At 38.3% G+C, this 15492-nt stretch overlaps 1 protein-coding gene across 9 annotated transcripts in view; it reads left to right on the top strand.

The window, feature by feature from the left end:
• The window catches only part of LOC109406739 (uncharacterized), a 40507-nt gene that overhangs the window by 13352 nt on the left and 11663 nt on the right, over positions 1-15492 (top strand). For 8 of the 9 annotated variants that reach the window (XM_029877190.2, XM_062858929.1, XM_029877187.2 and 5 more), the window contains 3 exons: positions 1792-1995; positions 3941-4081; positions 4142-7230. In XM_029877190.2, the coding sequence (XP_029733050.2) occupies positions 1792-1995; positions 3941-4081; positions 4142-7230 (3434 nt within the window). The remainder of the gene's footprint in view (positions 1-1791; positions 1996-3940; positions 4082-4141; positions 7231-15492) is intronic. The other variant, XM_029877189.2, reaches the window with a different exon arrangement.

Genomic DNA, 15492 nt, shown 5'->3' with positions numbered 1-15492 from the left:
AGATGGTTTCCGCCAGGAAATCCGAACAAATTTGAAAAAAAAGGTTCGGAACGCTGCAGAGCCAGACGAAAACGTACCCACAACCCAATGTACAAACCGGAACTCAGCGTGTATCGTCTGATTCGAAACGCTTTTCTGCGAGATAATCATATAACATTGAAATTAGTTTGTTGTCATGAGCTACTACATCATCGTGAGCTACTGTGCACAAAGTTAGAAAAAAATGAGGTTGTCAGCCAAACGCCAAACTTGGGTACCGGGGACTAAATGTAATACTAGAAATGGTACCCAGTCTGCGCCCGACTGCTACGACTTAATTTGGACTTTGCCCTAGGTCGTACCAAGGCGACTACCGGTACCATATCTAGTGTATTACGGAGAGTTTTGGGCGTAGTTTGATTAGCCTCACGATTGGTCCTGACATCGATAATGTTGGACAATGTTTTGAGCCGTTCCTCCTGAAGAACAGATGCTCAGACTGCAGAAGCAAAACCCTTCCCCAACCCTGTCAGCCTACGACCAAAGTTCCCACCTTAGTTAGTTACCCGATCTCCCCTAAGGTTGCTCACAGTTTTCGGCTAGTATCACTGGGAGATAGAGATGGGAGTTGCTGGAAAGAGATGGGGTCTGTGTCTGTATTATGCGACACCCAGCTTTCACCGTGCCTTGCTACTATTTATGTGACTTCAATATTTATTAAGTTTAAGTAAAGTTCGAAGAAGGCTTTCAGGAGCTGGCAATAAAGGTGAAAAGGTGATTTACTCCTTAGCGCGGAGCAATCATTCATAGTTTTAGAAAACTAGAGTCGATTGTTCTGAGCATTTCTTGTTTTAGAATGAATGAATGCAGGGTTCCTGATTTCCACTTTTTATCTTCTCCCACATTCGAAGACAGTCAGCAGCGAACGGTTGTCGCTTTAGTTCGTGTGTATGCTTGTCAGCGACGACAGCAAACTCCGGCGAACGGTGGGAAGCCACACTTGGAAATTACTCATTCGTCCACATTCGCATCGCAAGCGAATACGATTCGTGAGTGATGCGATTGATATTGTGCATACGAATTTTTGATGTTTTCGAATTATTTTCTTTGCTAATCTAGCATTTCAGCAACAATACAGTAAAAATGTATGCATTACATGCAAAAATTCTCTTCTACTTATGATAATAGCCGCTTTGATCGCTCACCAGCATTCTTCACCATTCGCCATTCATTCATTCGCGTGCGATCCAGACTGCGACGAATGGCAACGAATATTCATGTCAAGCAGCTGGCTCATCGCTTCCCACTGGTGATGGGGTTGCGTGTTTGATCACGACGATCCGTTTGCTGCTTCTTTCTCGATTTGCTTCAGTAAAGAGGAGTGAATATGAATGGAGTGAGGCAAATATACCGATCCTTGAATGAATGTGATGCTATTTCTCTCCCTTTACTACACCTAGACTACATTTGTACATAGATTATTAGTTGTTTCACATCACAATGTACATAGTAAACTCTCTTCAATATTTCTTCTTTTTCAACAATTTCCCAAATCAATGTGAAAGCACTGTGTAGATATCACGCTTATTTACATACTTGAAAATTTATCTATATTTAAAAAAATCAGCCCTAGGATTTATTTTAATCTACTTCTTTTTTTTAGGTTCTTACTCTATCAATAACGAGATAGAGTTTATTCTTTGAAGAAGGTTAATAATACTGTGTTGTCGTTTTTTTAAAAGAAGCTTCATTCATCGTGACTATGCTTAAGTTTAAAAAACTAACGAATGGTTGCTTTCCCAATTTCCCCAGATGGAAGCTACAGGCCAAAGTCACAAATCTCGTTGGTATAGCGCCAAGGAATGCGAATCGCCAAAGAGGCAGTCGCCTCCGAGTGCAGTTGGTAGCACAAGTGCACTAGCTCCTTCGACGCCCAGAATCGACATTAGCAGAGCTTCGTCTCACTCGTCACACCACGACAGCAGGGACAGCAGCCCGGAAAATGTGTTCGACCAGGTACTGTTAGACTTTGGAAGGCATGTTAGGATATGCTGTTGGGACTACATACTATAACACGGTGCCACCCACGTTTAAGTTAATGAATCACAAGCCACATCTAGAATTTTGAATAGCATGATGTTTTTGATTTATATGCTAATAAAAATTCGAAGTGCAGTTTTATTACCTATGCACCTTAAGCCCACCGCAAACTCCGTTTAGAATACCAGCTTACGTATGTTTTTCATAGTTTGCATGTCATGAATCAAATATTTATATTTTTTTCGTTATTTCATAGTTTTTGTATGCTTTTCATACATAAAGGCAGTGAAATGCATAAGACTTGACATATGAAAACCACATAAGAAGACTCTTATGAAAATCATACGATATATCATGAAACGTCGCACATTGGGCAAAATCAAGCCCAAAGGTGGAAAAAAATAATTACTTTCTTAATACAATACCCTATGTGACCATCGATGGCTTATCCGAAAGCAAATTTTCTCAAGAATTGGTTGGTGGATGATTGATGTACGGGCCACTACTCTGGAGCGAGCTATAGAGCCCGTTTTACACCAGTTCCCCCTATTTTTTTTGTTAGCGCATATCCTCATAGACGGGAGATTGCGGCAGCATATAGATTTAGAGCTTAGTTTACCCAAATTCCCCTACAAACTTATTTTTTAATGTTTTCAAATTTAAACAACTTGAAATTTCTGTGCATGATGTGACTTAATATTGATGAAAAGCCAAGCAGTAATATTTCTGCTTCCTATACAATTTAGAAGTTTAGGGTACAATGCTATGGCTATGCGCAAACAACATTTAGGATATTTTTGGAGTATATAAGCAATGGGTAATCGTTTGGAAATGTTTGGAATCGGTGGTATTAGAATGAGAACTTCTCATATTTGTATGCGTGAAAACTCAAATATTACCAATACTTTGACATCAAACTCGCCAAAAATGGTTTCTTTAGAAATAATCCATGTGTATTCGATCATTTATTTAGTTATTGTTACGTAAAAAAATCATTAACAAAATGAAATGAATTTTTACCTTGAAAATATACCACTTCCCAATTAACCCCACAATACCCTAAAATTCCAATACTTTATTTACTTTCTGTATGTAATGATACTCAATGGAGTTAGGGCGATGGCACCCCAGCGAAAAAACCATTAAAATCATAACACATGCCGTAAAATAGCAGAAATTCCCAAATTATAGGAGAAACTGGGGTAAAACGGGCTCTATAACTCGCTTCAGAGTAATTGCCCGTACATGAATCATTCACCAATCAATTCTTGAGAAAATTTGCTTTCGGATAAGCCATCGATGGTCACATGGGGCCTTGTATTAAGAAAGTTATTAATTTTTTCCACCTTTGGGCTTGATTCTGCCCAATGTGCGTCGTTGCCAGAAAACAACAAACCATTAATTGGCGCACTAGTAAAGCATCTGCTCTATCACCCTAATGTCCCTGGTTCAATTCCAGGTTGCGATTTTTTTTATTCTGTGCAAAATATTTTAAAAATTTTTCATGATAGTCATAAGACATAATTTAAAATTTTATACGTTATTCGTATGATTTTCATACGTGAGTGTTATGAAATTTGTACAGTAACAGTATGGCAATAATAGTTGGTGCTTTGAATCAAAAATCATAGTTCGTAACTATGATTTTCGAAAGAAATTCTTGTGGCAATAAATCATAGTATAATTTAGTTTTTTAATTGTTGGTGCAATGTAACACAGCATGTGTAATCCCAATGCAGTACACACGGTTTACACTTAGCCACTCGAATATTTTGGTAGTACTAATTAACACTTACACAGCAACATCATGATTGAATTGCCATTTTAAATTAGTTGGGCATTAAAGTCACAATGTTCACTGATGAGGAAACTATCTACACTTTACAACATATTAGGTGTAAATCCTATCGTCTCTTAATAGGTTGGGACTGGCACATTGCAGGATTCTGGTGTTCTTGGATACAGAGAGGAGGGAACAATGGACTTACGAAGCTCTACCGAAGAATTGCAGTTCATGGAACCAGAAAAAGGAAGAACCGAAAGAGAAAAACCACAAGCACCGGTAAGAGGCTCCTTCACCCTAGTTTTAAATCCTTAATTTTTAGCATAATTTATATTTCAGCGATACTCCCCCGTGATGTTTAAATTTGATGAACCACAATCAATTTCACTTCATCATCAGCGCAAAGATTCTGCAAGTTCGGAAGTTGCTGCATTTTTGTGTATTTCTGGTCGTACTAGTCGTATATCTAGCGTTGGAAGTCAAGGGTCAGCCAACAGTAAACTATCTGCTGTGTCCGGAGTGTCTGGAATATCTCGTTCACCTTCCCCTCATCGTATGCTGCTGGAAACATCGTTCTGCGGTCCTAAACCCTTACATGGGATCACCGATGGAAGCATTCCAAGTAGTATTGAACCGTCAACTGCCAAAATGCTCGAGCAAGTTATCCTATCAAGAAAAAAGGATCCTACTGAGGCCGTTATAGCAGAAGGTGTCAACATGGATACCACATTCACAGCGGTGAAAAGCAATAATGTACCAGAAACTGAATTGATCCGACGGAAATCAGACAGCAATGCAAACATAACTCGAAAGGAGGAACTGATTCAACCACCGCAAACCAGTAGAAGTATTTCAAATAAGCGTTACATTCCACCAACTGATTTAAATAAGCCGATAGTAGGTGTAATGCCAAGTGGAACTGAATACATAAGAATAAAGTTAAAGCCAGACCACTGCTATAGCGATAATGGAATAGCTGATAACGAAAGAATAATGGAAGATGATCAGAAGAAACCCCGCTCGTTGAATCTTGAAAGTTCACGAGACAAAAGAGAGGGATCGTCTCGTGCTGGCACTAGCGTTAGCCCCAAACCAACTCGTCATGCCAAATTATCACGTGAGAACGGCAGCCGATCACCATCTCCCGCGAATACAACATTCTCAAGAAAAAGTTCCTTCTGCTCTATATTCAAGCTGAAAGATTCAGCTAGCCCTGATTCTCCCGGTGGTAGCCATATGCGAAAGAAGAGTGGATCAAACATTTCCCACGAGTTTAGGGAACGATCGCGTAGTAAGAGCAGAGAAAGGGATACGGCTTCTTTAAACACTACTCCAAGCAAACAAAAGTCTGTGTTAGCCATCTTCAAACCCAAGAAAAATGGTACAAAATCAAAATCCCCTTCTCCTATTGATGCTAATCCTCATGGTACACTATCTAATGTAGCAAACGTTGAGTTTAAGTTCAAACATGAATCTCCATCTACTGCAAACCCTCGCCCTAACTTGAGATATTACGATACACCATTAGATGGTAAGAGCATACATATTCCTCTGCACACCCCGCCAGAAGAAAAGCAAATGAAACCATTGTTATCCACTAATCCAGCACCGCCTTTAAAGCCAGAACCGGAGATAGTTCCTGACAAAGTCTCTCCTTCGACCCAATCTGTGAAGCTAAGCAATAATTGTATCGTTACTATTCACAATAGACCTAAGCCAATGCCACCCTTGAAGTGCTATCGAATAGAAAACCCTGATGGTACCATAACAATACCATTGAGATCTCCAACTGAGGAGAAGGAACGTGATAGTTTATGGAGCATGGAAGTGCAACGCAACAGTTCACAAGATAGCCAAGACACAGTTATTTCAGCAGCAGCACACCAACCTAGCAATACGTTACCAACCAATACAGCAAATGCCTTACCTTCAGCCAATCAATCGAACCAGAATGGTGTCGTCCCTAGTCCAAAGTCCAACGAAAATGAAGCCGTTGTCCCAGTTGTAACTGAAGTGAATATTGAACACCAGGAAATGAAACAAGCCGCAGCGATTGCCAATATGACCGCCAAAGAGAGGAAACAACTTCTTTTTTCAATGAAAGTAGGTTCCGGCAGCCAAGAGCAAACTTTCACTACTCAGTTCAGCATTTCGAAAACCGAAAGCCAGTGTAGTCAGCTATCGGAAGCAGTTCAGGCTGGGTCAGTAAACGGAGAAGCAGCTGGCAAAACGGAGTTGTCAGCGAGTGAAACACCACCTGTTGTATATCGTAATAAACAAATAGATAGTGTAAAAAGACGAAGTCCAAAAGAGCGGTTCAGTAGGTCAGACAGCACATCCGGCGATTCCATAGATTTTCATCGTCATTCACGCTACATAGAAAATCCGGAAGAAATACTTAACATGCAACAAAAATCCGAAATGGCTAGACGCAAGAATGAGCTGAATCCCACAGTAAGCGAAGAATCTTCTGTTTCTCAAGATACTAGTCGAGATGACAGCACAGTTAAGATGTCTTCAAAGACCAAGAGTGCTCTAAATGTACCAGATAGAAAGTCTACTGCTTCCAACGACGAACAAGGTGTGTCATCAGAGAGCGAAAAGGATTCCGAAGTGGACTCCACGACCACGAGTAAGCACATGCATCCCAACATGTTGGCTATTGAAGACCACGAGAGTGCGGGATTAGTGTTGCAAGAGTCATTCGACGATGAACTGCCGTACATACCGACAACGTTACCAGAAGAACGTTCCGTTGGTGTCAAACTGGTACCGATGAAAGAGCGGGCACAGATGGAAATGAAGACATGCCCACTTGAAAGGCCTAGATCTACAACACCAATTCACCCTGCCTCACTAGAAAACTATTGTGGTATTACACAAATAACAGACGATACCGATGGGCATCTAGTTCGTGGCGAAAAACTTAGAATAAGCCTACCAAAAAAGCATGACATAGCAATGGATAAAGCACCCAAATCAAGATCGCCTCGAAAGGCTTCAATTTCGTCCGGCAAGAATTGGTTCGAATTCGCCGAACAGGGAATAAGTAGTACCAGCCAGGCACAAACATCCAACAATGGGGAAGAGAGAACATTCACCAGCCAATCGTCTAATGTAGAAGAGGAGCCGCCTCCTCTACCACCACGCAAAGGCTCGACACAGCAGTGGATAGATTTTGAAAGTATTCCGGAGAAAAGGAAACCACCTAAGCGCATTACTACTTTACCGCAAGCAGAGTCAGTAGATGACAAAGCCCCAATGGCCGGGGTGGTGTACAACTACGTTAAACCGGAGGAATGTCAATGCGAGTGTCATGAAAGCGAACGGGAAGGTGGAAAGCAGACGCAGCAGTCGATGCACGATCATGAAATTGAAGACGAACAACCACTTCTGCAGCAAGACTTGTCGGACGAATCTAACATGAGGTATGTGTTGCATTAGCATTGCCCCAATTGGCTTAGTAGTACTTTCTTGGTTAATTGCTGTTTCTACTGTTGAAGAAAACCACACGTTTTTCCATAATTTATTAACATTCTCAGCAATCACTACATCATCACAAACACAAATAGGCCTGCCTTCTACCCACAGCCATGTAATTTGTCTTGGTTGAGTTCATCCTGGGCTTTTCTTTCTTGAAAGGAGCAAAAGGTATGAATATCGTCCAGCACACCAAAGAACATATGTGCTCGTATTTGCAGTCGTGTTTCCTAGTTGCTCTTTTGATTGCAATATTGAATAGTAAACCACTCTGCTTATCCTTCCTATTGCATCAAGTGACTGTAGTGTACGCTGACGTAGTGTACAGTTTGAGTCAAAAAATGACCCTTACACAAAGAGGGTGAACCATATCAAGTCACAAACGCTGCAGACACTTTGTCCACGGTCCGAACACTGTTTTTCGAGGTACCTATCGTTGTATGTTGCAGCCCAACCAGTTTTATCAGAAAACCACGATCTGGCAGTATATGCCAAAGCCCATATCTTTTCTCTAATTTGCACGCTGCTTGTCAGTCAACGTATAGATTGTGTATCTTTAGATTGTGTTTCCAAGAGAATCCGTCACCTAGTGGTGAGATCCGGTGAGACCCGAATGAACACGATAGTTTGCCAGTAACTCTTACGCAGTTTTGCACTCCGTCCATTGTTGCTTTAATCAGTCTTGTCGGTGGTATGACATTTCCCGGAATGCCATTTCCCGGAGTGACATTTCCCGGAACGACACATTATCCGGAATGCCATTTCCCGGAATGACACATTTCGCGGAATGCCATTTCCCGAAATGACACATTTCGCGGAATGCCATTTCTCGGAGTGACATTTCCCGGAATGATGCTGGATCATTGAGGCTGAACTATGTTACTTCAGAACGAAAGTGTCAATAGGCCGAATAGGATATTACAGGTCGAATGACTTTTTGGTGGGTTGCGTGTTATCTTCTTGGCAGTTAAACTGGTAGTGAATTCAATCATAATCCTCAGCTTTAATTAGCACAAAAATACCACATCTCCTTTTCTTTATAATTGGAAGAGCTTTTTATCAAGCCTTTAATATATAAAATGATGGAATTTGATTTTATCGTGCCCTCATGGTTGTCCGTGAGGGAACTTGATTGGAATGTCCTCATCGGACCAACCATTCAGTTGTCCGTGAAGGACTTCGTATGTCGTGCTCTCATCGGACCAACCAGCCGGTTGTCTGTGATAAATCGAAGGTGTTTTAGTCGAAAGCCCTTAGACCTTCTCATCCACCATAGCAAAGTACATACCAAAAAAACAACAAATGCAACCAACCTATCAGCCTGTACTTCATTTTGAAGCAAACTACCACAGCTTTAAAAGGATGGTCCATGGGATGGCCACTGGGCAGTCTAATGGAATGGTATTATTATGAAACACATACTGCCTATGATCGCATATCAGTCCCATATTAGCTGGGTTTCCTATTCGTATGGGACAGTTATGCGATTATAGGCAGCATACACCTCGAAAGAACAGCCTATTTTTAAAAGAAGGAAAAATCTCTGATGGGAACGTTAGTAGAGTGGCGCCAATAGTACAGTATAGCAGCCGAGTTGAATGGCTTGATTATCATAAATGCATATACCGTGCGAGCACCATATTATAGACAGATCCATATTCTGAACAGTCGGCTAACGCAAAATAAATTTTCCTTTTATGAAGCATATATTGAATCGAGAGTTGAGGTGTTGATTTTATTAAGCCCCTCTATTATCCAATCATTACAAAACATGCCGTTTTTGACTGAACTGCGAACGTAAAGAATGTGTTTGTACATAGTAAGTAAGTAACACTATGTGTTCAGAATTAGGACCACGGCTTCTTATGGTGTCCATAATTAGGAACACGTCGTCAACAAACAAAAATATGTCTAGATCAGAGACTGGAAGTTATTATGAGATTCAATTTATTTTATACATTTAGCTAGACAACAAACACACTTGATGGTAATGTGAAGCATTATCTCTAGCAACAAGAACTCCATTTATTTTAGTGTTTGTTGTGAGATTCCCTTAACCGTTCAGAATATGGGTACCGCAAGGTACATACTACTAACTCTCTCATCAGAGATTTTTCCATCTTTTAAAAATAGGCTGTTCTTTCGAAGTATATGTATACAACATTAGCAATTCATTTATTTAGGATGCAATGATACTGTAATATTGACCACATCACAAACTCTCCCATCAGATATTTTTCCTTCTTTTGAAAATAGGCTGTTCTTTCAAGGTGCTCATACCTCGAGCACATATCAAAATCAAACTATTCGACTAGGTTGCCCTATGTCCGTCCTTAGAAGCCAATAAGCCATTACATTCAATAACCTAGCACGCTAGCTCCCTAATGACTTGATACTTCATTTCTCGAAATTAGTAATTCCGGGAAATGTCACTCCGGCAAATGGCATTCCGGAAAATGGCTTTCCGGGAAAATGATCATTCCGGGAAAATTATCATTCCGGGAAATGTGTCATTCCGGGAAATGTCATTCCGGGAAATGTCACTCCGGGAAATGGCATTCCGGGAAGTGGCATTCCGGGAAATGTGATACCACCGTCTTGTCAGTTTACCAGGAAAACCGTTCTCATACATGATTTTCCATAGCTCTGTGCGGTCGATACTGCCTTGTGCCGCCTAGAAGCAGATGAACAGGTGATGCGTTGGGACCTGTTATTAACGACATTTCTGGAAGATTTGCCGCACGGTGAAGATCAGGTCCGTTCTCATCCGGCTGTTAATGAAGCAGGCTTGATCACCTCCCACGAACTCACTTGTTTTAGGTGGCAGACGGCAGAAGATGATCTGGTGTAACACTTTGTAGTCGGCATTCAAAATGGTGATAGTTCAGAAGTTAACACATCCTAAATGGTCGCCTGTCTTGAAAATGCCACAGTTCACCCCTTCCCTCTACTTCTCCGCTAGCTGCTCGTTTTCTCAAATCCTGTCTATCAACCAGTACTGACAGGTGGCGAACTGATTCGAGCCCATCTTATACTTATGACACACATGTGATACAAGAATCACTGTACAATTGCGCTTGAAATGAGTGCCATACTGAAAGTTCTCTCAGTTCAAGTCAGAGTCTTGTTAAAATTTTCTTGACACTGCGTACTGTTGTACAGGAATCACATGCCTGTCCGGGGTATTAGTGAGCTATGCTGTGATACCATCCTTATCAGCTACTTTGTCGGTTTTGAGTTGCTTAATTTTGCATATATATATATATTTTTTTTTTATTTCACTAAACTTTACATTAAAGAATTTTTTGTATGCCATGTTGAATACAAGATTCATACTGAGAGCAAGCTGTAAATTAATATTATGCTTTTGGTTGAAATTCGAAGTGACCGGCGGTGCGAAAATTGATTTTTAACCTACTTAGAAATGTCGCAACTTAATTTGGAATAGTGAACACTGTAGCACTTAATTTGCTTAATGATGCGCAACAGAAAAAAAAGATTCAAATATACTTCGCAGCTGCAACTTCACAGTTGCTTCAAGCGACGACTTCGATTTGGCGGTACCACGATATTGTGGATTTACCGGCTACTTGTTTTCTACCGGTTACTTAAGTAGCCGTTACAAAGTAGCCGTTTTCATATAAAAATCAACTTCCCAAGTAACCACGGCGCTGAAGCCTTATTGCATGCAGATATACGGTGTATTTAGAGCAATCATTACTTTACATGCAAACTTAAAATTTATTTAAAGTGGAAATGGGCAATTATGCGACTGCTTCAAGATTATACCAATATAATCTTAATTTGATTCTATAATTGCCCATTTCTACTTTAAATTAACCTTAAGTTTGCATATAAAGTAATGATTGCACTAAATACACCATATATCTGCATGCAATAAGGCTTCAACGCCATGGTTACTTGGGTTGATTATCAAAAAATGATTGTCGCTGAGTAGCTAGTGGCAACGAGGAATAGCGCATACAATAAAAATGTTTAAAATAATTTTAAAGTTACTCTTTTTATAAAACGGCTACTTTGGAGGCCACATTGAAGCGACCGGTATAATACACACACTTAAAATAAATTACCGTATTCAGCTGTTCTATTTTCGGTAAAAGTTCAGATTACCGAATGTTCAGCAACATATTACCGAAGTTCGTCAAAAAATTACCGAACGTTCGGTAAACTCTACTGAATCATCGGTAATGTTTACCGAACGTTCGGTAAAACTGTGCTGAACTTCGGTAATCCGAACTTTTACCGAAAATAGAACAGCCGAACAAGTGACTCTAAAATAAGTGTGCAAGTAGCCGGTAAATCCACAATAATAAAGAGATGGAAAATATGTGCGATATGACGGGGTTCATTTGTTACAGCTTATGCTTTTTTTTTTACTTGCAGAACTTCCTTAGGAACGGTACAGCACTTCCATTTCCTCGCACTATACTTCTTCTAGGTAGCGTTTTCATTCCCGAAAGAGGAAGGTGTGCTGTTTCCACTTCTTTTTCTCTTCACTATCACTTTGAGAGCTGGTTAGCAGAACTTGTTTCACTTGAGACACTAGACACACAAAAAATACTTCACTTCGCTTTATTTTTACAAAAGAAAAATTAGAAATGAAGTTTAAATAAAAAAAAAAAAAATAGTAATAATAAGTAACTTTCGTTTAGTACCATTACTTCTACTCATAAGGCATACCTATGCAAAGATAGACGATGAAGAAGATTACGTCAGTCTGAGACTTACATACTTCTTGTATGTCGAGTGCTCTACTACTCGTCTCGTTCCACGTTCTGCTGGTTTCCTTGCTGCAGCATTACCGCCCTCACTTTGTTGTTTTTCTTCTCCAAAATCATTCTGCACTACTCAGCAAACCATTCGTTCCGTCGACTCCTTTCCACCTGTAAAATTAAGTGATATTTGCTATTCAGTCCTGAAATTTTTAGGTACGTTGATAGTTTACGTCCCGTGTAAATTTCTAAGTTTTTAAGTGTGCACTTTTTGACATTAACCTTCACGTACCCGACCCCCGACAACTAATTTACAAAATGCTGTCATTTCGTCAGTTTCTATCCGATTTTTTTTTTTTGAATGTCGCCTTTGAAATGCAATATCCGGAACTATTCCGGGGATATTCCGGATTGTGCTGGGGTCAGGAAGTTGCCAAAATGGCTAAAAGTGATTATTTCGTTTGTTATTGTGTTTGAGCCATCGATTTTCAGCGAACAGTGAACCACACCTGCGACACGCAGAGAAAAGAATTCTGAACTTAAGGCGAAACTGAAAGCATTTCCTCATTTTTTTTTGGTTTTTGATTTTTTTATTAAATAACGAAGCAATATTTTCAAAATCGGCTTTCGTACACATGTAGAGTATGGATCAAGGTATCTTCTGATTTTTTTTGAGGTGGAAAATGTTTTCCACTTTTGCAGAAACCATTTTTTTGTGAAGTTTTGTTCAAAAATGGTTTTTGCAAAAACGAAAAATATTTTAAAATCATGTTAGGCTATCTGGATCAATATTTTAACATTAATCCCCGATGAACTTATATTATCTAATATAAAAACCATTTGAGCACATCTATCAAATATATAAGCAATGTTATTGATATTATGTGTCATATTGAACTGTTTTCATGTGTGATCACACAACATAACAATAAATACCAAAAAATAATTCGTTATGTGTGTCACACATAAACATCATTTGTCCAGACAAAATGCAAAACTATATGTGTACGAAACATAAAATAAATATTTGCAGTTTTTGCAGTGTTCCAGTTTTGCCTTAAATGAACTATGTATTGTTGCAAAAAAAAATTCTGCATTATTTTCCGGCCTAATGCGCTTTTATAGATTCTATGCACATCATGACTTCCCTGATAAAAAGATCATAGAGATACAACAGAATGTATTGTTACAATACGCTGAAATGAATGGTAGTTTCCATTAATTCAATTGTTTAAAACGATAGAGTAACAACAGGCTCTATTGTTTTCCACCATAGCATGTATTGTAAATGTCACTTTTACAATAGAAAATGGGGGTTGTTATGTATCTTTACCATAAAAAAATCCAAATTTTCTGGAGCAAATTGAGTCAACTACCATACAATTTAGTGTTTTTATTATTGAAATCTCTAGTGCCATAGATTTTATTGTTCATGTATTGTAGTTTCAGTAGAGAATTTTCAGCAGGAAAATAAGTACACAATATAATTTGTTGTTGAACAGTCAAATTTATCATTATTTAATGGTAGTTTATGGGTGATTCTATTGGAAATTTTTATCAGGGTTTAAATCAACAAAAAACAATTTTTGAGCTTGACAGCTGGGTTATTAGCAGCTCTACAAAACATTTTTTTAAAACAACAAATTTTATGTATTGAAATAACAATGTTTATTTTTTGAAATAACAATTTTCTTTGATTTAAAGTAACAAAACTTATTTTTAACATAATGCATTTCGGTTTTTGCATCAAATAATGTTTTATTTGTTTAGATAAATTTAATTTTCATTTGTTTTTCTGTTTTTTATTGCCTAATAATCAATAACATGGAAATTTTTGTTGTTTTCCGCATTGACGATACAAAAATGCTGTTTTTTTGGCATCAAGATATGAAGTATACTCAATACACACTCAATCTTCTATTCGCTGTTCGGTAAAAAAAAATACGGTTCTTGAACCGTAAAACAGCAAAAATACTGAAATTTCAGCTTTCAATTCTAAATCTTGCTTATGATCAGTAAACGATTTCTCTTTTTGCTGAATTCGGTAATTTTTATTGCTGAGCAAACCGTAACACTGATACTTTACCGGACATGAACAGTGAAACGAAAAAACTCAGTGAAAACAAGTACCGAACTATCGGTTAAAACTAATTTTACTGAACTGCCAGTAAGCACAAAACGTCAACACATCAGAGCGCGGTCGCAGACGTCAATCGAAAACTTTGGATCAGCCAGCACCGGAGTCATCATCCAAATTTTGCTACTTCAGCATCCTGCGGGAAAGGTACTTTTTAATCCAAAATTCAGCGCCCTGGCCAGTGGCAAAGGTAGGTCTGCCTTCGGACGAGACTATTGCCATTCAAGCAAACAGGCAAAAAGAAAGATGATCCAGTTCTGACAAAAAAGCTCGGTAAATATTGCCGATTCTTCTTTATGTGACAGCGTCTCATGAGGCAGAATTTTCAAAGCTGACCAAGGCACAGTGGTTGAAATCGCGAAAAACACGATCGTGGGCATTTTGAGTGTGATAATGTGAAAATAATATAATGTGATGTTCTGCAAAGTTGTTACATATTTTAAGGAGCAACTTTTGATAACTTTTGTTTTTTGATAAATTTACCCAAAAGTTAGATGAAAAATTTATTTTCTACAAAAGCAAAGAAAACTAAATAGTGTCTTCGGCAAAGTTATAGATAATATCATGCAGAAAAATATTGCCGAAGAGACTTTTGCTCTATCTTTTGAAATGAGCGATATATAATAAATTTAGTATAAAAACCCCTTAAAACCTTGAAAAGCCACTAAATGATTTATATCTCTTTTGGATTAGGTTTTCGAGGCTTCCGATGTTCTGAAGACTTTTTCAATATGTTATTGTGCATCTTTTTTCTTAAGACAGTGTTGCCATATTTTCATTGTTTCTATGTGATTTTTTAATTTTCCTATAAAAAATGACTGTTTTTAATAATGAGATATCTCGAAAAGTTGCAAAAAGTTGCAAAAAATTCGAAGCATGATGAAAAGTTGAATAAAATTGCTATCTTATACAGGTCAACTGATGAGTTGCTCTCTGTTTCTTCGATGCTTAAAATCTGTTTGAAAATTGTCACTTTCACACTTTTAAATGTTGAAATAAATACTTTTTCCATGTGATAATCTAAAAATTGTGCTATACAATGTTCAGCAAAGTTGTTGCATATTTTTAGAGCAAACTTTTGACAAAATTACTTATTTAAAAAAATTGCCTTAAAGTTAGATAAAAAAATATTTTGGTTCAAAAATGTGCTTTTTTTCTTTGAAAACGCATGTTATCAAGAGAAATATTCAAGATAACTTCTTAGTGTCTTCGACAAAATTGTGCATTTATTGAATACAAAATAGTTCCTAAAACATTCCATGTCAAGGAAATCAAATATAAAAAAGTTAAGTGAAATTTTCATGTTTTTCTAAAGTTTTAAGGGTTTTTTTTTCATAAAA

This window comes from Aedes albopictus, chromosome 3 (genome assembly GCF_035046485.1).
Source record: "Aedes albopictus strain Foshan chromosome 3, AalbF5, whole genome shotgun sequence".
In the NCBI taxonomy this organism is placed as follows: Eukaryota; Metazoa; Arthropoda; class Insecta; order Diptera; family Culicidae; genus Aedes; species Aedes albopictus.
The sequence above is the reverse complement of the archived record's forward strand: the minus strand, read 5'-3'. Positions and strand labels throughout refer to the sequence as shown.